Source organism: Pholis gunnellus, assembly GCF_910591455.1.
Source record: "Pholis gunnellus genome assembly, chromosome: 1".
NCBI lineage: Eukaryota > Metazoa > Chordata > Actinopteri > Perciformes > Pholidae > Pholis > Pholis gunnellus.
Window position 1 is genome coordinate 10,970,187 of NC_136528.1, and position 22,723 is coordinate 10,992,909.

A 22,723-nucleotide genomic window follows, 5' to 3' on the forward strand; every position below is an offset into this window, starting at 1 on the left:
CTTTGAAGACTGGAAACCTCATTTTTAATTGAACCTCTGTTGTTCTATTATTGAAGTTTGGTTTGTTCATTTGAGCAAATATGCTACATTTCAACACATGTGAGACAAAATCAAGACCAACTTTCTCCCAGACTTCATGTATACTTTAGTGAATTGACAATCAAGGAGTTCACTCCTTATGATCAGGATGCTGTTTTTACACCCAAGTTGCTGCTTTTTCTGAGTTTGGAAACTGTGCTGCCCCATTTCAGGTTGCGTGAAGGACTCCCACAGGTACTCATTAGTATTGTTTACTTGTGAACCCAAAGGGGCCGTGTTGTCTTCTAATCATAGATTTTACAACACCTTCTACACTCAACGTTTTCCCACATGTCTGTGATCTTATGAAGAAATATTTCAGGTCAACATTTAAACAGCATTAATGTAGTTTTTTTCAGTATGGGAACCTGAACTCAAATAAAGAGCAAGTCTGTGGCTTTCAGATGCCCCGATTATTTCAATAAGTCCAATTTAAAAATGAATCTATTGTATCCGGATCTCGCCATTAGTGTCCATCATGACCAAGACAATCGATTAGTTTCAGCATGTGTGCTGATTTATATACGAGGCAGTGTATGCTGAGTTCAAGGTGCAGCAACCACAATATTGAATACTGCATAAGATTTCATGGGAGAAGATCAATAACCTTCTTATTATGCCATGTCATGAAGCCTCACAGCCTGAAGTAAACATGCCATAGTAAAACCTTTCTTACGGCCAACAGAAGACACATAGAGATGAAAGACACCAAGGGTAAACAGCCAATTTAGGATAGGATGTTTCTGTCTCCAGCATGATTAAAGTAATCAGGGGTGTGGATGTTGAAGGGCTTGCTTGGGGGTCGTTACCTGATTTGAGAACAAAAAATTCAGACGCACCTAATTTTTATACAAGGAGAAAGTGCGAATAAGAGAAGTTGAAGATGTTTTAACTGATTAGGCACCATGTTTTTAATATGGCACTCTTTAAAACTGGTTTGTACATTGTGACTTCAATAGCCAATGTCTAGTAAATCACTTACTAATGCTTTACAGATTAGTAATAAGCAGATAACACGGGAGCCTTTAATTACCAGATTATATAGAAAAAAAAACCTGAGGCTGATTTTCATCCTGCTGCAGCAAATGATTAGTCAACCTTTATTCAGCTTTTATAAAGCCATAAAACTTCTACGTTATTAATTCGTAAGTAAACCATAAAATTATTGAAAGAGAAAATATGTGACAAGTCAATAGTCTATAATCGTTTGAGCTTTATTAACTGACATGAATTTTGAGTAATGGGCGTCCCCTTCAACAATTTATTTATTAACCATTGATGACGCCAAACGACTTTATTTCAAAACAAACACATATTCCAGACAAATTAAGGGTAGGACAACAACAACAACAAAAAATTAATAAAGCTAAATTAAGCATTACATTATGTTAATTACGATTTATAAACCCTTCATGAAGTAGTTAGCTTATCAATGTATATAATAATTGCCCTACTTTCTTTTCTAATAATACCCTTTATGAACGTGTATTGTTAGAAAGTAGGGAAATTAGTATATACGTTTTTATTAAATATGTGTAACTAAGCATTTTGGCTTTATTCAACAAAAAAATCAACCTTCATTTAGTCTAAAATCGCGGCTGTCTGTTAAGTGCAATTTAGTAGCAATGTCATTTCCAAAAGCAAGTGAATGCAGCACGGAGGTAGAGCGGGACCACGCGAGCGCCCGCCTCCTTCCCTCCTCCCCCTCCCATCTCGCGCCTCGCCGCGCGCGCGAGCCCGCCTGTGAGGGCGCGCGCACGGGAGGTGGCGGGGGGTTGTGCTCGCTCCTGCTCTCTCTGCTCTCTGACCCCAGTGGCAGCTCCGACTCACTGCACTCCGTCAGAGGGAGGCTGCTCTCTCTTACTCTCTCTCTCTCTCTCTCTCTCTCTCTCTCTCTCTCTGTGTTGTCTGTCAGTGTCTCTCGCCCGCCTCTCCAGCTCTCTCTCTCTCTCTTCGCTTTCTTGTCTGGTTTCTTTCCACAGGAGCCAGCCGAGGTCCCGCCGGGTCGAAGGTTCTGCCCTATCTGCCCAGACTGCCGCAACCCCCGGACGGCCGCGTACGAACCTACCCGCTCTCCTGCTGCTGCTGCCGCATGGACCCGCGTCCCTCCACCGCCGCCGCCGCTACTACTGCTGCTGCCGCGTAGAGGGCGACCCCGACCCGACACTCTTTCTCCGGCCAGATATAAAAACGCACAAAAAAAAAAAAACCTACACGACGAAGGTAGAGCAACCTTTCCGCTTTGCTTTGAGAACCCGAAGAGGGAGGGAAGGGGGGGGGAGAGAGAGATAGGGGTAGACGGGGAGAAGAAAAGAAAGAAATTCCTGACACAAAGCCGTCGGTTAAAAGGTGGCTTGTCATTTACGAGGACGAGCAAGAGGTTAGCGCGGCGGTGCCGTGACACTGACCACCTTTGGGTGGTTTTTTATGATTGCAGGAGCAGAGTTCAGGCTTGCATGGACCTCCTTTCTTTTTGTGTACATTTCTGCAAGCGGTTAACAGCAAGAGGTGCATAGCACACATCGTGTGCGTGTGTGTGTCTGTGTATATATCATATATGCATGCATTGTATCAGTAAGGGTCAATTTATTCGCCTTTTACCCTCTCTGCTTACTGGAGGGCTTTCTACCCGTGAAGTTAGCTATTTGGTGTGTAGCTGGTGAGGGTGAGGGGGGGGGGGGGGGGGGGTACTGTATAGTGTGTGTGTGTGTGTGTGTGTGTGTGTGCGTGTGCACCCCTGTTATAGAAAAGCAGATCAGTGTGAAGCTAAAGCCTGCATAATAAAATAAAAAAAAATCTAGTGCCAGGGCAGGTTTAGCAAGCTAAGCTACGGAGCTAGTTGCTGCTACTGTAGCCACAAGGTAGAGACAGACGAGCGGGGAAGGCGAGTTACACACACACACACTCACACACACACACACACACACACACGGCGAGGAGACCGTGGAGCATGCTGCACACAAATCGGCCTGCATTTGCACAAAAAAAAGAGAGCACATTTTTTGGGGATTTTGTTTTGAGAGAAGAGATTGCTTAAGGGGAAGTGTGTGTGTTCAAGGCATCTGACAGGGCAGCTTTTAATTTAAGTGGTTTTTATTTATTTATTTAAAAATGCACAGGAGGATCTGCCAACTTGTTTCTTGTACTTACAGCAGCATGGATTAAATGGGAGTTGGAATAATGGCATTACAACATGTTTTCAATGTAAAGGCTTGAAGTGTGAGCTTCTTCTGTTTTTGGTGCTATCTGCAGGAATTGAGTTCAGCCTCCTCTTTTCTCCTCGGCTGGCATGAATCTTTGTGACTTAAATACATAGCACACATCATAGGAAGTAGCATCCAGCTGACCCAGAAAACATAAATCAATGCTTCTCTAAAAATAGGACAGTTTTTCGAGGTTCAATTGGGAGGTTTGTTTGCTTTACGATATTCAACAACTGGATTTATTTTTTTTACTCACCACTGCATCACAGGATTTAACCATCAAATGAACTCCTGAGCTGCTGATTACCCTCCAAAAATGACAAATTGATTTTCTTTTTCTTCCCTCTCGTCTTGTTGAAATGCTCGTGGCTGCACCAGGAGGTCTGGTATAAAGAGCCGGTGAAGCCCACATTGGCCACTTCACTATCAGTCAGGGAGGTCAGGCAGGAGGGAAGCTCAGGGGTTGCAAGGAGACGCACACAGAGAAGCCCGGTGAGTGAGCTCCGAGGACGCAAGAACAACCACACTTTGTTGTGCAGCATTTTAGCTGCTTTTCCCTCCAGAATTGAAGTGTGTTTTTTTTACCTAGTTGTAGTCTTTATTGTATGGATTTTGCAAAGCTATCGGATTGCATTCATCGTTCCTGGTTCTTTTCATAATCAGGCCTGGAAGAAGAGAAGTAGAACTTTGTGTTATTTCGGCATGTTTTCGGGGGTTTGTTGAGTGTGTCCTGCATTGTGTGAAAAATGTCTTGTTTTCCTGAAGGCATATTTGATCGTTTGCTTGGTTTAATTTCAGCAGGCTACTGCCTTGGAGGCCATGCCTGCAGTCATTTTTTAGATTTGATTATATTAGTTTGTATTAAAACCAGCTGGGTTATGAGCAGCAGAGCAGCAATTAACAACGTGCCTTCCAGATTGTAAATTGTCGCCTTAACGGTCCAGTGTGTCGTTTTTTGAAAGAATTTCTATTCACTTAACAAAACGCCATATTGTGTGCAAAGGTAGAATACGTCTGCTTATTATATTTAAATTGCCTCACTGCATTTTTTCTCTAATTAGGATTTTATGATTAATGGTTTCAGGAATTCATTTGTTTTCCAAATTCAAATTGTGACACAGCAAAAAAAAAACAACAACTCTGTTTCTGCTCTCTGAAAGCAAGCAAGAAAACTGTAATTGCAGCATGAAATGTTGATCACGTTGAACAGTGTGATTTTAAAATGATTGGACAAAGATAAAAAGATCACCTCCTTACTTCATGTGTGCTCTACTTCATGTGAGCTCCTCAAGCCATCTGTTTTTGCTGCTGCATTTTATTTTCTGAACAGTAAAAACGTGTTTATTTATTCACAGAGGTTTTATACCTTCTTACCAGTGTATTCAGAAGTGTGTGTGTGTGTGTGCCTTGTGTTCCTGTTTGAAGCAGCTGTGTGTGTGTGTCTCCTTTCTCCTGCCGGTGCAGACTGCAGTGTGTCGTGGTCGGTCGCTGCTGCTGCTGCTGCTGCTGCTGCTGTTGGGAGACTTCCTGGGCTTCTTGAGCGGCTCTGAAGGATGACCGCCGCACGGCTCGCTGCTGAATCCCGGTGAACGAACGGCGTCTCATGTCCAAACGGCGGAAGGATGGCTCATGGCAAAGTGACCATCGCGGTGGACGAGTACAGCTCCAACCCCACGCAGGCCTTCACACACTACAACATCAACCAGAGCCGCTTCCAACCTCCACATGTCCACATGTAAGTGTCGCACACAATCTGGATCACCTGCCATGGGAGCTAGCCAAAATACATTCATTCATGCTTTTCATTCGTTTACAATCTTAAATGGACAAACTTTTAAACATGCACTCATCCAGGGCTCATCCACCCATTGTCTTAATTCATTTATTTAATTCCACATTTTATGTTTTGGTGGTTTACGGCTGGTTTTGTTTGACGTGTAATAATCCAGACTGCAGAAATCTAGATAGTTTTGAGGGGTAACCGGAAGCCAATCAGGCGCCTGTTTGATGCAGAGTCTTTGTTTATACTCTCATTTAATTGGCTCAAGCTCAGAGAGCGTACGGTGGCCGTGGATGACAAACTTAGAGAACAGACGGAGACCAAAAAAAAAAACAGCTCAAACTGGGCTGTGTAACATTTGAGGAAATGAGATGTTACTGGTCCTCAAAGTTTGAACACGGAAGTTACATTTTAAAAAACACTGAGAATGAAATGCTTTCCGTGGTTCACACAGATTGGCGTAAAAGCTTTCCCTGACTTTGTTTCCCTCCCTGTTGTGCGTTGCAGAAGGCTCGCCGCCGCTTCCTATGAGAGTGTGATCGTTTGTGCCATGTTGTCACCGTGGTGCATGGGCGCTTTGTCCGCATTAGGGCGCTCTTTTTATTTTATTTATCAGACCAGTTACTTAGCGTGGCTCTTGTCTGATGCGGTTATGCTCTGCCTCTCATTAGTGGGTCAGAGTGCTGTGACCCGTCAGCCCTCACCACACACACACACACTCACACTCACCAGAGCGCCGTGTGTTTTATCTGTGGACAGATAGCCTCATACACAGCTGCATCCTTTGTGTCTTCTCCCAGTTACACCAGATTTAAGATGTTAAACAAGATTTCTGAGTGATTCTTTGTTGTAGTTTTATGCACAGTGTGCTTCAGATATTTTATCTGCGGCAGGGACAGGAAGTGATTGAAGGGGAGCCCTAGAGTGCTGCCTGTCTGCTGTTTTCATAGTGGATTTGTGTGTCGTTTCCTTTTTATTTTGCTCTTTTATTGAACTTTCTTCTTTGTTGGGTCATTTTAGCTGCGGTTTGGCTGTTTTTAGATGTACGATTTCTTTTCGGGTGGAGAAAAGCCGCCACACATTCCTGTTGCTCTTTCTCTTCGGCATTTTTCTATATTATTTTCTATATTATCACTAACTAATGATGGATGAAATGCTTCGGCAAAAATACTTTTAACATGAAGCATGTTGGCGGTGATTGTTCACACTTTAATTTAAGTTTTAGGAAGTCACACACCGAACAGGCTCTAATGTGAGAAAATAGAGCCCACGCTAACACCATGCACTAATTACACAAGTGCCATTGTGGTCTTTGTTATAGTTAGATGTGACTGTTGCGTATATACGTAAAAACGACACAACCAAGTCCTCACATATTTATTTTGTTGATGGTAAAAACACAAAGCTTGATTTCATTGTTGTCTTTAAAGGTGCAATGCCACCAGGGTTTATTCCTCACACGTGCATGTGTTGCATGCCTTCAACTGGCTCAAGCAAACACTTTTTACCTGCAGCGTAATTCAGGAATTCAAGTATAACGTGTATTTTATTAAAAATGTAAATCCTTGGATATTCAATTTTCACCAGCAATTTTCTGGTTTGGTCCAAATCATATTTCTTTCTCAAGTGTGCTGAAGTAGAATATCACCTGCGATGGTTAAGCTATGCTTGAGACTGAGAATATGACCACGAATACTGATTATCTCGTAAAACAATTTCATTCTTTTAGCAAAATATTATTTACACAAAGGTAGATCTCCTCCTGCATTTTGAATTATCCCCCCTCATACTTGTACAAGACACTTTTATGTGGCAGTCTTTCCTTCTTTGTATAATTTATTTTGACTAGTTTACTTCCTAATTTAAATGATTAGCATTGATCATGTTCTGCAGATGTCTGTTTGTATCGGATACAGTGGAAAGATAGTTGATCAAATTATAATAAATAAACTTTGTTTCATTTTATTTGACCGGTGTAAACAGACGCACACATGGTCATAAACGCCAGCGAGCGATAAACAACTATCAGGCCGGTTGGCTTCCATGTTTGTTACTGATCATGGACTGTTTTGTTTTCTTTACTGAATTGTTGTTTTTTTTGCTGCCGTTGCAAAGATGTTACCATCGAAACACTGGTGGCGCCTCATGAAAGCGTGATACCCAATGGTGTCATTTCATCCCTTGCTTCCTGGTTCACTATGCTGATTAGGAAGCAGCGCCGCTACATCACTGTAATGCCGCTGCCGTTAAAAATGACACAAATCCACCAAGTGCACTGCTTGTTAAAAGACTCCATGAAGACACCTCCAAGACTTCTTTTGACTGGATGAAATTTGACGGAGGCGAGCCGCCTCGTTATTCTCTATGAAGGAAAAACCCCGGCCACAGATTGTTAAGGCAGGTTAACAAAGACAGATTTATGCTCGACTGTTGAAGAAGCATTTCTCTACCACAAGTTTAGAACTCTTTTGAGTTGCTTTGGAGATCCTTGAAACACTGTTCCCGAAATCAGCAGTTGTAAGTTTAGCTTCTGCATCTCTTGTTGCATAATCATGACGATCTCTGATCGGACTTAAACGAAAGTAATGGAGTTCTCTTGTTCACTGACATTGGAGGCCATCAGATAAGAGACGCTGTAAAGTCCTCCTTTCACTTAATCGGTCCTTCATCCTGGTCCGGCTTCACGTGTGCTCAGATCATCGTGTTGCGTTCAGGTGGAAGTGAAGTGGCGTCTGACTCCGGTTAAACCGATGGAGGCCGGTGGGGTTGACACTCAGTACATGAGTTTATGATATATATCTCATAAAGGAGACATTTTTAGACTAATGTCAGATAGATTAGAGGAAGATTTGGGCAGCAGTGTCAAATCTGTGAAGACTGAAGAGCTGAAAAGTAAACCAGCTGCTCTCCCTCGCGTTGGGGGACATCTAGCAAATAAGTTTATTTTTGGTTTTGTTTCCCTGAAATTCCCACAATTCTGTCTGAATAATCATGTTCACGTAAACAGGATTATTTTGGGGGAGAAGGTCAAATTATGTAACGGTGTAAACCGCTGAATGGGACTCTTACCTTCCTCCACATTATTGTGCCACCGTATTGTTTTGGGATTCCTCAGCTGTGAGCCGCGGTGCCAGCACCAGCGAGCGCCGGTGCCTCGACTGTGCAGAAGGAGACGAGGTCACCCAGCAGTTTGTGTGACGTCAGTCCGTTTTTAATGGTCGACAGAGACGACAGTAAATCAGGCCAAATGCTTCAATAGGAATCAGGGGTTAACACATGGCCGACGTCAGAGGATTCACCTGAATAGATTCTAGTTTGAAGAGGCCACCTCAATTCTTTTCCTTTTCAAAAAGGCAAATAATAGATAACACAAACGTTTTCGCCGCTCTAAAACATGAATTACCCCCCCGCAAGGTTCAATTTTTGCTGCTTACTTTTGGGTTTGTTATTTAGGATTGACGGATTGTGTTGATGTGGTTCATCTCCGCCTTTTATTCTGCGGTGTTGCGCCGGTTGACCTTAAGCGTAGTTCAGTTAGAGAAGCAGCAGAGAAACCTTAAATAAGAAATCTCTTTTGTAGGGAAATAGAGAAACAAGCAAAGTTGGGGGAAAAAATGGATCTGCCGGCTGTTAAAGAGGAAAATCCTTAAAACGCCTACGTTTTTCATCTGTCATCGGGAGACAGCAAGACGACAGATTGTGGACGATACTGTAAAAGAAACGGCTGTTTATTAAGTGCATTAACAGTCAGACAGCAGAGAACTAGATCTTCCAGCCGCTGCATCTCTTGAGAAGCACGGCGATGAAAAAGGACACAGTGACGGTGTGTTTGAGGTGCAGAAATGCAGTTAGAATTCCTGAAACCTGGAAGAGGTAGGAAGGGGATGTGTTGAAGCCGCGGGGCCTCTCAGCAGATATGTGTTTGGATAAATACATTAGCCTGTTTCCTGGCTTCCACAGAGCCTGCACTGTTTTACTCTGCCGTTCTTAAACTCAGACGGGGGAACCCGGGATCACACACACACACACACACACAGACACACACACACGCACACACACACTCCTATAAGCCCATCCCCCCGCTATGTTTAAGCGCTTATAGAATACGCGCTCTGTTCTGGGAAAGTAAAGGCTTGTTTAGATTTGAGAGATAATGATCCGACTTGCTTGGGGGTTCCCGCTCACTACATCCACAGTATTTGGACATAAATAAAGTTGTTGCCTTTCTTCACAGCAAAGACGGAGAGAGAAAAACAAAGCTTGAGTGAGGGGGTTGCCCGCCATTTGAAATACAATCCCTGCTGTAATGTCGTCGTCGTCCCCCCCCCCCCCCCCCCCCCCCCCACCCCGACTGAATATTTAGATTTCCGTGATGGAGTACTCCAGCACCTTTTGTGTGGTGTGGAAGGTAGCGCTCTCTGAACCGCATATGAAAACGTGCATGGAGAGCATGCACACACACACACACACACACACACACACACACACACACACACACACACACACACACACACACACACACACACACACACACACACACACACACACAGTCACAAACTAATGCTCAGGAACGTGACCCTCAAGTCAAAGTGGGCTTTCTCCGGAGCATGGGACGTCTTGCTCTCTGTCTGTAAGTAAGCGACAGACTCGGTCCAGCCCCGTTTGTGTCTGGTTTATTTTTCTGCGCCGTCTATGTTTTCCTTTTTTTTTTTTTTTCCTCAGCCCCCTCTTCATCGTCTCGTGAAATGAAATGCTCAGCAACTTGAAACATATGCTTCGAGTTGGGACACTAATGGCTTCAAATCCAATTTGAGCAGGATCTGGGCCAGACTGCAGGACGCAGACAGACAAACTGACAGAGTATAAACTAAAAGGACTCTACACTGGAGATCTGGGGGTGTTTCAAGTGGTTTGTGAGACCTTAAATAGTCTGGAAAAGTCTTGAATTGTCTCCTATTATTGGACTCCAGGAAAAGTTTAGCGGCAAATCACAGCTGAACTTAAATGCGCTTAACGTTTAATTTCTTAGGGGCCATTTTCTCAAAGCGTTTTCCCCTTATAATTAAATCCTAGTTAGGTTTGCTGCTAGTATTTTCATTATCAATTACTCTTGCACCCATCATAATTTCTCACAGCCCAAGTTGACGGCTTCACGTCTGTTCTTCTCCTGCCAACAGTCTGAAATGACAGCAAATCCTCACATTGGAGAGGCTGGAAAAAGCAAATATTGTGCAGTTTTGCTCAATAAATGTGTATAAATCAATTGACTGATTGTTTAAGCACAAATCTATGAAAGATACAAATTGTTAAGTATTTTAGCCGTTCAGACAACTTAAATATTGTTCAAAGTGTGAAGGGAGAACTTACAATAGAAGTAAAAACGGCAGTTAAACGGAAGAAAATGGCTGCATGAAGCAGGGAGGCAGGAAAACGACCCAATCCCCAAAACAACATGGACTTAATCATTTGTTAGGTTAGATTGTGCAGGGATGATGATGTTGTTTGTGGTTGATCTCGATCGCACATGTGTTGGCATTCCTCACTCGATGGCTTAACCGCATTACACCATTAACGCCTTTAGGGTGTTAATTTATTTAATTCCCACCAGGGGCGCGCTCACCATGCAAGCCAACAAAACTGTGTCAGTTGAGAAAGCAGACTTGTCCGTTCCTCGCGTCAAGCTTTTCCAAATAGCACTTAAGACGGAACTCTGCTGCGTTAAGAGCTGTGAACATGGCCTCGTGTCTTTCTTAGTTTCCCAGACTGCATGCTTTTTGCCGCCAGCTTTGGTTTTTGTATTTCAGGTTTTAAAACGTTCTTCAGTGCAACTAAATCCGTCTCTGTAAAAGCTGCATGTATTGTGTTTTGATGAAGTGATCTAGATAGTTTGCTGTGTTTCCATTAGAGCCGGGGCTGGTCGGGTAAAGTCTCCTCGATGTCTGGTCTGTACAAATTCGGACATTCTGCGTTCTCACATTCGATAAGTTCAGGGTTGCAGTGCATGTGTAGAAGGGGACTGAGTGAAATTATGCATTGTCCCCAATATCTGTATCTAACCCTTATGTACAAGCTAAATGTTTTGAGGGAGACAAAACAATATTTGGACATAAAGAAACGCATATATTTTGTAAAGTGTAGAGCCTACTCTCTTCTATTTTCTCCATCAGGACACCTCAGATTTCTAGTCAGTTTAACCCATGTTTTGGTTAGTTTCTCACCAGTGGGGGTTAACTGCTAGCGTTGCACAAACCTGATTTAGAGCGGTTTAAAACTGTTGACTGCAGCAATGTGGACACACAAGAAGAAAACCAGTAAACACGGACAAGATGCTGCATCCTTTCCCCCATTTGTAGGCAGCTATTCAACATCATTCACTCAAGACACCTGAGCTCCATACTTTTTAATTTGAATGCCTTGGAAATGGAAATTCTCTAAAGCATCTCACAAATGTTGGGGGAAAAAAAAAAAAAAAAATATCCACATATAACAAACTGCTTCTCCTCCAGATGCCTTGTTAATTATTCCCGCCCTCTGAATAATTGAGGAGCTCGTAAGTATGAATCATTTAATGACGCCGCCGCCTGCATCCATTCACGTGGATATTTATTCTGACACAAGCTGGTGAGGAAACGGCACCGGAGGATCACGGCCTTCCCACAGACACTTTGACACCGTCCTAGTTTTTATTAATGAACTCCTTGAGAATATATTCTTAGTATAGTATACAGTGCTGTCAATGCAGGCGAGGAAATTGTTTAGACTTTTTTTATACGATGTGTTTCTGCACAGCTGATGCTGTTATACATGCACACATTTAAAACCAACATTTTTTAAAAATCTTTTGCCGTTTGTGTGTTTTGAAGGGAGGGATGTTGCTAAGCGTGTTGACTCACCTGCCGGTCGAGGTGCTCGGATGATGATCAAACATTTCCTTCTCTATGTTGGTAATATTGGCCGTCAGAGGAGGAAGGGACCCTGAGCCTTCACGTATCACGTTCTGGAAGTTCAACCTTGTTTACTTCGACAGCAGGGAATGCTTTGAAGATGGAAATACTCAGATAATTGGCAATTTAATTGTGGAGAAATGTGTGACTTTCACACAGATCTGTGGGCATTTCAAAACTCTCTGTGTTGTTTAATTTACCGTGGAACACATCAGAAGTGTCACAGTTTTTCTCTCTCCTCCAGCGGTAATAGATCTTTAGATACAAACACTAAATGTTCCTCCCTTTCAAGTGGATCAGTGTTTGCTTCATGTTTTGTTGTTTTGACCGTTTTTGTAGTGAAGCGCTTGTTTTGCTGTGTTTCCACTCCTTTCACTTCCTAAATATTGTCATCACAACTATAAAAAGCATATTTGTCTTGTTTTTGAGGAACATAACTGTTGAGTCCAAACGTTTGTTTCTACTTTTCATTTGCCGTGTTTTCTCAAAGTCAAAAGGTTTCCACTGTTACTGCTTCACTGTAATTGTTACAATCCAGTTATTTTATTAGTTTGTGGCGCAGCTACAGCCTGAAGGTGAACTCCATCCAGTGTCTGTTCTTGTTTGTGGTCGTCTGGTAGAAAGTGTCTCCAGATGATGGTTTCCACAGATTCTTTGTGTGAGGTTTGCGTTGGTTACATGGTTCTGATCGGTCACTTGTAATGGAAACACTTGTTCTTCCAGCCTTATTCCAGACCTTTAAATCTCTTCCCGATTTCTTTTTTTTTTTTTTTTCATTGATTCCAAAAACAACCGAGACTCAACCAGGACCAGAATCTGCTCCACCGATATATATGAGACGGATGAACTATGTAGGTCGACTTAATAACTTTAAAATCAACGTGTTTCCTTGATCAAAATAACAAACAGAAAAGGGATCGTGAAGATATTTTGAAGAGAGGTTGTTTGAGTTGCTTATCTATAGTCTGTGTGTAACGTACAGTAGGCGGCGGTCGATCAATATGGGTTTAAGTGCATGCTATATTTGGAACATTTTCACTATTTTACCTTGCCGTCCGACAGCCCGTACCGGCGGGCAAATAAAGCCGCTTTCTATGCTCTCTTCAAAGCCATAAGCCTCCACTGACAGAAGTGCTAATTGTACCTCGCAGAGCACGGGAGCTCCTGGACAGCCGCTGCTTTGCTCGGTTAGTTTGCGTTATTGTGTTATTTTGGTCTCTTAGATCGGATTCACCAAAGTCGCACAATAACACAAACCTACAGAGCGAGGCAGCGATAGACCAGCAACTCCTGTGTTCTGTAAGATAAAGTTACCCTTTTTGTGAATGGGGTCTGGTGGCTTTGAAGAGAGCTTTGATAACGGCGTCCGCTCCTAAAGGGCTGCCTGACAGCAAGATGAAGCGGCAAACATATTCTAAATATAGCGTACACTTTCTGATATTCATTTGTATTTATTTCTTTTAGTTGGCCCAGATACGTTTTGCATTACTTTGCTCTTGTGCTGGTACTCCTGCCTGCTTCTCCAAACCGCCATCTACTGTAGGTCATACATTCTGAAGTTAAAGTACACACAACCCTGCTTCAAAACATCCACTGCTACAAACTATCCTTTTTTAAATTCAACCTAACAACTGCTACCGTGTGGACTTGAAATGACGTTGTTGGGATGTCAACCGAGCCAACTGAGAACTCCTCAATCCCCTTTTTCAAAGCAGGAAACATCTAACACGGACACAATGTCTAAATTCCCGCCGGTTATCAGGCTATTGATGTACCACAATGCAACTGTTGTCAGGAAATCGATGATTATGAATCAAAAGGCGAGAGTTTCCGATTAATGGTGTGGCCTCATTTTTACTTTTGTTCCATTTATTTCCGTTTGAGGAGGAGGAGGAGCAGCAGTCAGGCTTCAGATCTCCTGAGAACAAAGAGCCAGTCCCATTTTTTTTTTGTGGCCTTTTTGTTTGTCAGGAGTGGAGGGGCTTTTGTAACTGGAGAACCCTTGATTAAGTTCCCTCTCCACCCCTGACCTGCTACTAGAGCCCGGCGGGACGGTGCTGCTGGTGGAGTTGGTGGGGTTGGGGTGGGGTTTGGGTGGGGGGTTAAGTGACAGTTGACATAGGACAGGTCTGCTGTTTTTTGAGATTGAAGCTCTTTTGATGTCTTTGAGATTTTCGGAGCCTGGCATCGCAGGGCCCGATCTCCTGATGATGTCACTCCCCTCTTGACATGAAATGGAGGCGGCGCCGCCCGAGCCTGCAACTTCTCAACGTGACACGTCCTGCACGTTTATGCAGTTGAGGAAATGGCGCTTAGTTTGCCTTTACCGGTAATCACTGTTTTGCTTGTGATACTTTTTGTTCAGAAATCGCCAAATGCGTCCGTCTCTACCTTCAGACACTAAGACAAGTGGTTAGATTTGTCCTGTGAGTCAGTGAGAAGGGAGACGGAGCGTTGTTTTTTTACATTGTTGTCGTTCTTCTGTTTTAACAGAAGCAGCAACTTAATGCTTTTATTGGTCGGTGTTATACTCTTCACTGAATCATTTGTTTTAGGTATACAATCATTCCTTTCTTTCATTTAACAAAAGAAACCTCATGTTGTTTTAAACAGGAACTTTGCCTAAATAAAGCAGCCCAGAGATGAGTTAAAAAGATTATGAATCTGAACAGACGTTAGTCGCTAGCTGAGATACCTACAAAGAGTTTTTATTTATAGATACCAAAACAGTATTGAGGTTCAACACCTAATCCTAATGTGTAAATATCTTCTAAAAGTAGGATTATCTTTCCTGTTTTCAAGTCCTTAAATGGATCTTCACATAAGCTGAGCATCCTGGATACATAAACCGTACACATTTCCTCAAACTGTAGCTGGCATGTCTGTTTTTTTGTTATCTGTACTTTCTGCTGTGAGCCATGTGTCCATTCACACTACTCCACTAGTTTATTCTCCCAGCAATCTGCCGGTTGTTTTTCGGCCCCCGGGGGCCACGTCTTACCCGTCTCCTCAGCCTTCCTCCCATCACCCCTGGAGCCAGGCGGACTGTCAGCAGCACAATTAAAGGCTGTGTCGTAATGAAAGGGGCATTAGCAGAAGCAATTTATTTCCCAGCGCAGTGCCGGAAGGTTTCTCCGGTGCTGATATTCCAACGCAGGCTTTGTGTGCCGTACTTGGCCATTATGTGTGTGTGTGGGGGGGGGGGGACGCACCCCGCCTGAACAAATGGAGTAAAGGGGGAAAGAGAGAGGGAGAGAGAGAGAGGAAGGAGGCATTAAGGCAAGAAGCCATCATTCAGCATTCTTTAAAATCAATTATCATTTGAATATTTTAGAAAATCTTGCTTTTTTTCTTGTGAATTTCCATCATTCTGCTTGTTCTGCCTCTTTTTCCTGTTGGGTTTGCTTGTTTCTTTCTCCCACCTTTGCTTCTTTCTCTGCTCCCTTGAGCACCCCCCCCACCCCCACCCCCACCCCCCAACACCACCATCACCACCTCCCTCTCCGTTATTCCTGTGTTCATTTTGTTCCTCTGAAGTTTATTGAATTAGCGCAGACAGCTGAAATGCAGAAGATAAGAGAGGCGCTCTCTCTGCTCCTCTCAGAGAAATGGTATTTCACCGTGGATGAGTGAGCTGTGTGTGTGTGTGTGTGTGTGTGTGTGTGTGTGTGTGTGTGTGTGTGTGTGTGTGTGTGTGTGTGTGTGTGTGTGTGTGTGTGTGTGTGTGTGTGTGTGTGTGTGTGTGTGTGTGAGTGTGAGTGTGAGAGAGAGAGTCTGCAATAGGGGGAGGGGAACTGATGCAGAGGTTATAGACAGAAGAAATGGAGAGCATTGTGTTTTGATGTTTCTCCTGAAAGAGCGATAAAGACGACGTGAGCTCAGTGGAGGAACGGTGACTACTTGGTCTCCAGTTCAGCTGAGATTTATCTTTTTAAATGTCCTATTACTGTTGCGTAGTGGACACACAAACATCAAATGTTCTCCGACCGTCTTTGTTGTGAAGTTGGACAAGGAAGCGGTGAAGAGCAGAGGTCCATCTACAGACTGCTCTGAGAGTAGAAATTGTCTTTGTTACAGCACACCCTGCTGAGTTTATTAAGATTTATTAAAGAATGCTGCTATAAGCAAAGACAATCCGCTGGATGGATGACTTAAACAATTCATCGATTGTTGCTAAATGTTCTGTTCATCAACTCAAAGATTTAACTGATTTAAAAAGTGATTTTAGTTCCCAGACGGTACTTTCATCACAGAGTCTCCTCTAAAGCATCTCGATTGTTTACCCAAAAAACTCATTCATTTTAGAAGTATTTAAAATTCAGGAAGCAAGTTGAAGGCAATGGAAATTCTGTTTGCTCATGATTTTAATTTTCATGACCTGCAGCTCACCTCCAGTCAAACCTGAGCGGAGTGCAGTTTATATTTACTTTAAACGAACATTAAATGTGATCAGCTGACATTTCTTGCACAGGTAACAGATGGTATTTTGAGGAGGATTAATCCTGCTGCGTGTGGTGTGTGTGAATTTGTCAATTTACGGCGGATGAAATCTATTGTGTTGCAGTTGCACACACGGAAGAAACTCGCTGGCTGTAGAGTCGGCTTTATTGGAGCTTTGTCTTTCTGATAGCCTTTGCACCAGCGAGTGTATAAGTCTTGATCCCGTTTGTCACGTATGAACAGGTCAGCTTTAGTTGATTAGCGGTCCATTTCCACAGTTCCCCTTTGACCCCTGGAGGTTTTAGGTGACTCTCTCCTCACTGGTGGCCTTTATTGATGAGAAATCATTAGCAGGACGACCCCATTAACAATGAAGGAAGGAGAGAGGAGGAGGAGCTGGAGGCTAATCCTTCTGCAGCAGCTATGAAATGGACAGAGACCCGGACCGGCCGTGATTGACATGTTCCTGTCTGAGACAAGTGGGCAGCTTGACCCCCATTGTTGACCCCATTAACCCTGCCAGGACTGAGGGGGGCCGACCTGAACTCTAATCAATCTGGCCTTAATATTCTATGGTAATCTACAAGTAAAGAAGTTTTTGACAACCCCCCCCCCCCCACCCGTCCACATACTTGTTTTCCTTGGTTTTCATGGTTAAGGCTCTTTTAGTTCTTTACGTCTCGTTACACGTACGACGTCGTGGGTCAGCAGCACCCTGCCAGACTGCATATATCTGAGGGAGACAACAAACAAACATTCCAGCTGTTTGGACGTTTTTCACGCTGGCTACGCCAACGAGTTCTATGGCTACTTTATCTGCAAAGTTTCAAGGTTTGGCAGTAGCACCGAAAATATAACACAACCAACTCAATCAAGTCCCTCCAGGAGCATCGGACACCAGCAACTTTGACCAAGTTGTAGGTAAACCTGTTTATTACCACTTCAGAGTAAACGGAGTAAAAAAATATGATTTTTATCCTCTTCTAGAAATTTGCTTTATTACCATTATAACTAAGATCCCATGATGAAGCTGAATGTCTTCTATTACTCTTTACTACAACCCGGACCATACATTCGGTGAAAATGCACTGAATTACACCATTTACGATGCAAGTTTTAAAGATATACTCAGGTGGGCGAGTTGTCAAAATACTTCATAATAGGACATAGTTTGGACAACAAACAGACGGTGCAGTTATTTCTGTAACGATCGGTCAAGTCTTTATTTTTCACATTGGAGGTATACATGAAGTTATCTCTCGCGGTGATGGATAGCAGGCTTTAAATGTAACTAATTCTAAAACGTATGATAAGAGCTTTGGCAGTTTTTTGGCCGCGCAGCAAACACCCTCGGCCTGTTTTGGACGGCGTGAGGACTCGAGAGGAAGTGTTGCAATCAATCACAGCGATTATGTGGCGCGCTTAAAGAGCCGGACGACTCGGAGAGTGACACAGACCGCGACCTTCTTATCTGCTGCGAGTTAAGTGTCACGTTTGAAGAAGCAAGCTCGGCCTGAACTCTGACCCTGTTTGCTTGTGTGTGTTTTTAAAAGGCCACGGAGCCAAGTGTGCTCAGTCAAATTGAATATCCTCCTCCAGACATCCGAGAGCACGCCTCCTTCCCTCCGTCTGTCTCCCCCACGTTGACTTCCACTTCCCTCGCCTCTTATTCTCCTCCAAAAAATGACACCTGTAAGCAATAATTCACATTTTCCTTGTGTAGTTTTCTTATCTGCAAGCATGTTCAAAGCAAAGCACCTCAAGCTTGTCAGGCTTTCATTTGTATTTATATTTTAAATGTGCACATGTGATTCATGTTCTATGTAAGTACTTTGAATTTGGATAAACGAGAACGTCGGATATGAAAACAGCCAAGAAACTTAACGTTTTTTTTTCAGGAAAAAAACCATTTGGCTTGAGTTTATTTCTTTTTTAAGAGAGGAAAAATGCTTTCATTCCCAAATGTGGAACATCTTCTGTCATCTGTGAATTTTGCAATTAAGAACACAACACAAGCATGACAGGTAGGAGAACAACTGTGTGTCTGCTTGAGAAACACTGCGCTAAGTGAAAATGAATGTTAAGTTGCAGAAGGACATTTTTTTTTTAAGGGACTAATGTTGAAGTTCACGCAGTGAGGTTTCCCTCACAGACGTCTCTTCATCGAGCAGATATCTCTGCAGCCACAGACCTCGGTTTTGTGTCAGCTCCGATGTCAGGGCGGATTTGAGAGTGTGCTCCTGCCCTCCTCTAGCGCATTAGCATTTCTGCTGCTCCCCCACTCTCGTTTTTTTTTTTTTTTTTTTTTTTCCCTCCGCCGTCTTCCCTCTGATGTCACGCCGAAGCTCAGACATGTTAACACGAACCTTCATGCTAACACAGTTCAGTCTGTCACTGGAGAATATTCTTTTACCTGCTGCCGGAGCGCAACAAGACTTTTTCATTTTCACTGTCTCACTTTACAATAGATCAGAGGCTTACGCTGCACTGCTGAACTCCTGAACTCTTGTATACATTACTAATGAACCTCTGGATTGTTATACAGTCGTATGTTAACGGGAAAGACAGGGGCCCTCTCTCTCTCTTTGTGTGTGTGCGTGTGTGTGTGACTTGTGCAGCATTATCATGAAGGTTTCTTGGCCCGGGCCTGCTCTTAATTGATGGGGGCTGCTGGTATTTACTTACATTCTCAGGGTGGATTAAATCTCAAAAGAGAGGGGAGGAGATGGTGGTTGTTTTTCTCCCGGCTTTGTCTTAATATGCACCCGTGTGTGCGCGCGTGCGCGTGTGTGTGCGTGTGCGCGTGTGTGTGTGTGCGCGCGCGCGCGCACGTGTGTGTTGTCATCCCATGTGGTTCCGCGTTCGTCCTTCCTTCCTCCATGACGAGAACTGTCGAATCCTGTAAAGCTGCACGACATCCAGGCACCAAATCGAATCACCAGCTACGCTGCGATGCATAGTGCTGCTCTGCTGGCTTACGTTAATGTGTTTGTGTGTATATGGGAGCATTGTTTACTGCACACTGTTGATGGTAAATACCATTATCTCTAGCTAGTTTTTCATTTTGTCCACTGGGTTTGATATGGAGTCCAGGTCTGCTCGGGTGACAGAGAATCTCGCTGGATCCAGGATGTCCGATTTGAGATACGGATCCAGTTTGAAGGCTTATTAGAAGATAATAATTTCTGGAAGGTCATCACGGCAGCAATGATTTTTATCTTTCTTTGCAACAGTTGCAAGGAAAACTGAAGAAAAATGGCACCGTTCAGATTGAGCGATCCACCAAGATGTTGTGGTTGCACATATGTGATTGGCCAACGCTGGATGACGTTACATTGTGTCGCAGCAACATTTGCAATCGGTTCAACTTTACAACCTGCATTCTATTTATTTTTCCGGAGTCCTCTGTGTTGGCACTGTATCAACAGAGTGGCCTCATTCAAATGAAAGACGGTGCTGCATTTATTCAGGCGCTGCTGTTATCTGTTAGCATGTCAGAGTAAAGGGTTTGAGCAGCCTCTTTTTTTCCCCTCCAGCTTCTAATCCATCCAGTTTTGCAGAGGCTGAACCGACACACCGGTGGGGGGGGGGGGGGGGGACCTCGCCATCCAGCAAGTTTGCAGCTGCTGCCCCACCGGTCACAGATGGTGACGACAAATGGTGGTTAGACTACAGACAAGAATTGTTTGATATGGCGGCATACGTAGTGAGACGGCAGCAGTTTGACTTTTCGGTGCCGTTACTACAGATTTCCATTTATTTATATCTCTGGTTGTATTTGGCATTTTTGGTCGGTGTTGTAAATCTGTGAGTTTGACTGCTTTGTGGCACTTTGGGTACTTAATCGAAACTACATAGAGTGGCGACACGTTACAGATGTTGACCAGCTTGTCCACCGTTAAGACAACCTTGCGGATGACTGTCCAAAACATAACAACAGACTCCGGGTTGTTTGTGAACCTTTTTCCCATCTAATATTCTGCTCAACATTTCACAGAGATGGGAAAACAGGAAAATTGCATCTAAAATAAGACTGCTCAAATGCAACGTTGCCTCCCCTTCACTAAGTTTTTCTTTTGTGCCGAGCTGCCCATTTTCTCCATCTCTGTTAATGACGTCTGAAACCTTTTTGATTTCATCTGCTTCTGTAGCTGTCTTTATGCCATGTTTGTGCACAGATGCGAGTTAACTGTGTGTGTGTGTGTGTGTGTGTGTGTGCTTGTCAGATTGGAGATCGCAGCGTTGATTATGTGTCTGATGTTTTCGACAGAGTGACATCCCTTCTAATGAAATAATGGTCTGGTGGCAGAGTGCTGGAGGATTGCACATAGTAGACTTCAATTACAGACAAGATGATCCCTCCCCCCCTCCCCCCCTTTCCTTTCAGTCAGAAAAGAGTACGTTTTTTTTCTTCCTTTTTAACAGACGTACTTACACCGAACAAAAAGGCTGAATAAAAGGCTTTCTTTGCAGCCAGACTTAGGGTCTAAGTGTTTTTTCCTTCCGATAATGGATAAAAGGAACACGGCATGCCTTAATTCACCGTCTCTTTAGCCAATCTGATGCCACAAAACAGCCATTGCCCTCCTTGTGTGCACAAATCAACCCGAGCACTGGTTGTTTGCCAGCCCAGACTGCCACATCTTTCACCGTTGTAATGTCTCTTCTTTTCTTCCAGATGCATTTTGCTCTGCTGCATGCATTATTCTGTGGACCGTGTAATTTATTTTTCACAACAAATGATCTTTTTAAGGTTCCAGTTTTCAGCTGTGCCCCTTCTGCAATCTGGTATGAAATTAGCATACATTTCCTAAAAATATGCTTCTGGATCGAGTGAACCTTTTTTTTTAAATATCACAAAGAGGAAAAAGGGCACCTTCTTTGAATTGCAGCTCTTTTTTTACAGAAATAATGTTAAAAATTCCAAAATAAAACCGAAGGCAGATGTCTCATGAATAAGTGGAACATTGCATAACGTTAACATGGAATCAAACATACTTGACTGTTGACACTGTTTCTTAAAATTTGCACGGTGCTTTTTCAGATTGAAGGCATTATGAGAGCGCCACGGCTAAAGATGCTTTTTGCAGACAGAGAACTGTCAAGGTCTGAAAATATTCACAGACTGTGTCGACAGCTTCTGAAGTTGAAGATACAATTATAATTCATTATCATAATTACAATGCAACTTTGTAGATTGAGTAGACAAAGTAATTTACATTTATACTTCATTTAAAAGGAGAGCACAATTGTTTACAGTTTGAGTTCTTTTCACAGTGTCATTTTCATATTATTTGGACAATGACATAACTCAAACATAACTTGAAATTTGCTGGAGTTTGCATTGGGCAGCATGTTGTGAAAAGAGACTCTTGTTGTTGGGTCAGGTGATGGACAGATTAGAGCATAAAGAAATCTAGCAGTGACCTGAAAACAGTTTATTCAACACAATAAAAGTGCAAATCATTGATTATGTTGTGTGTGGAAGCTGTTGTACAGTACGTACAAAGAATGAACAACATCACGTCTTTTTTGGAGGGAGGGAGCCAAAACACAACAAACTGAATTGGGTTCAGTGAAACGGAGTAGCTGACATTATAAATGTCAACCCATCGATGCATAATTTACTGTTTTATTACAGTTTTCTTTTTTTCAGTGTATGTTATGTAACCTTATTTGAACGCAACATGGGGTGAGACGGGGGGCGATACCATGCAGCAAAGTTCCCCGTCTGAACCCAATCTATAATTTAATGAAAAGAATAATATCAGAACTGAGAAACCACCGCTGATGAATTTCAGAATACTTTGGTTACTGTATCATTATGGAGGTAAATGTGACATTTTATCATGACGTGGAGTTTAGGACTCATTGTGTCTTTTGTTTCATTGTCTTTTCAGGGTGGACCCCATTCCTTATGACAATCCCAAGCCAGCAGGACACACCAGGTTTGTGTGTGTGTCAGACACACACTCGCGTACAGACGGCATCCAGATGCCCTACGGCGACGTGCTGCTGCACACGGGCGACTTCACCGAGCTGGGCCTGCCCTCCGAGGTTAAGAAGTTCAACGACTGGCTAGGTATTAACCTGCTTAAGACACACATTGATCCGGACGCACGCATGTTTTTCACACTCGCACAAAGCTGACAGGCTGAAGCTCGCACGTGAACAGAGGGACGGGCAAAGGCACGAGACATGATGCTCGTATAACCAGGAGCTGGACCACACAATGAGTTCCACCCCCCCACTGTTGACTCACAACTGCTGTGCTAAAG

The 22,723-nt window shown here is 43.3% G+C and overlaps 1 protein-coding gene across 2 annotated transcripts in view; it reads left to right on the forward strand.

Moving 5' to 3' along the window:
• Positions 1–1,896: 1,896 nt before the first annotated feature.
• mpped2a (metallophosphoesterase domain containing 2a) overlaps positions 1,897–22,723 on the forward strand; it is a 59,583-nt gene continuing 38,756 nt past the window's right edge. Inside the window, exons 1-4 of one of the 2 annotated variants that reach the window (XM_079158703.1) lie at positions 1,897–2,301; positions 3,660–3,773; positions 4,746–5,016; positions 22,346–22,527. In XM_079158703.1, the coding sequence (XP_079014829.1) occupies positions 4,904–5,016; positions 22,346–22,527 (295 nt within the window). In that variant the 5' untranslated portion in view covers positions 1,897–2,301; positions 3,660–3,773; positions 4,746–4,903. The remainder of the gene's footprint in view (positions 2,302–3,659; positions 3,774–4,745; positions 5,017–22,345; positions 22,528–22,723) is intronic. The other variant, XM_079158704.1, reaches the window with a different exon arrangement.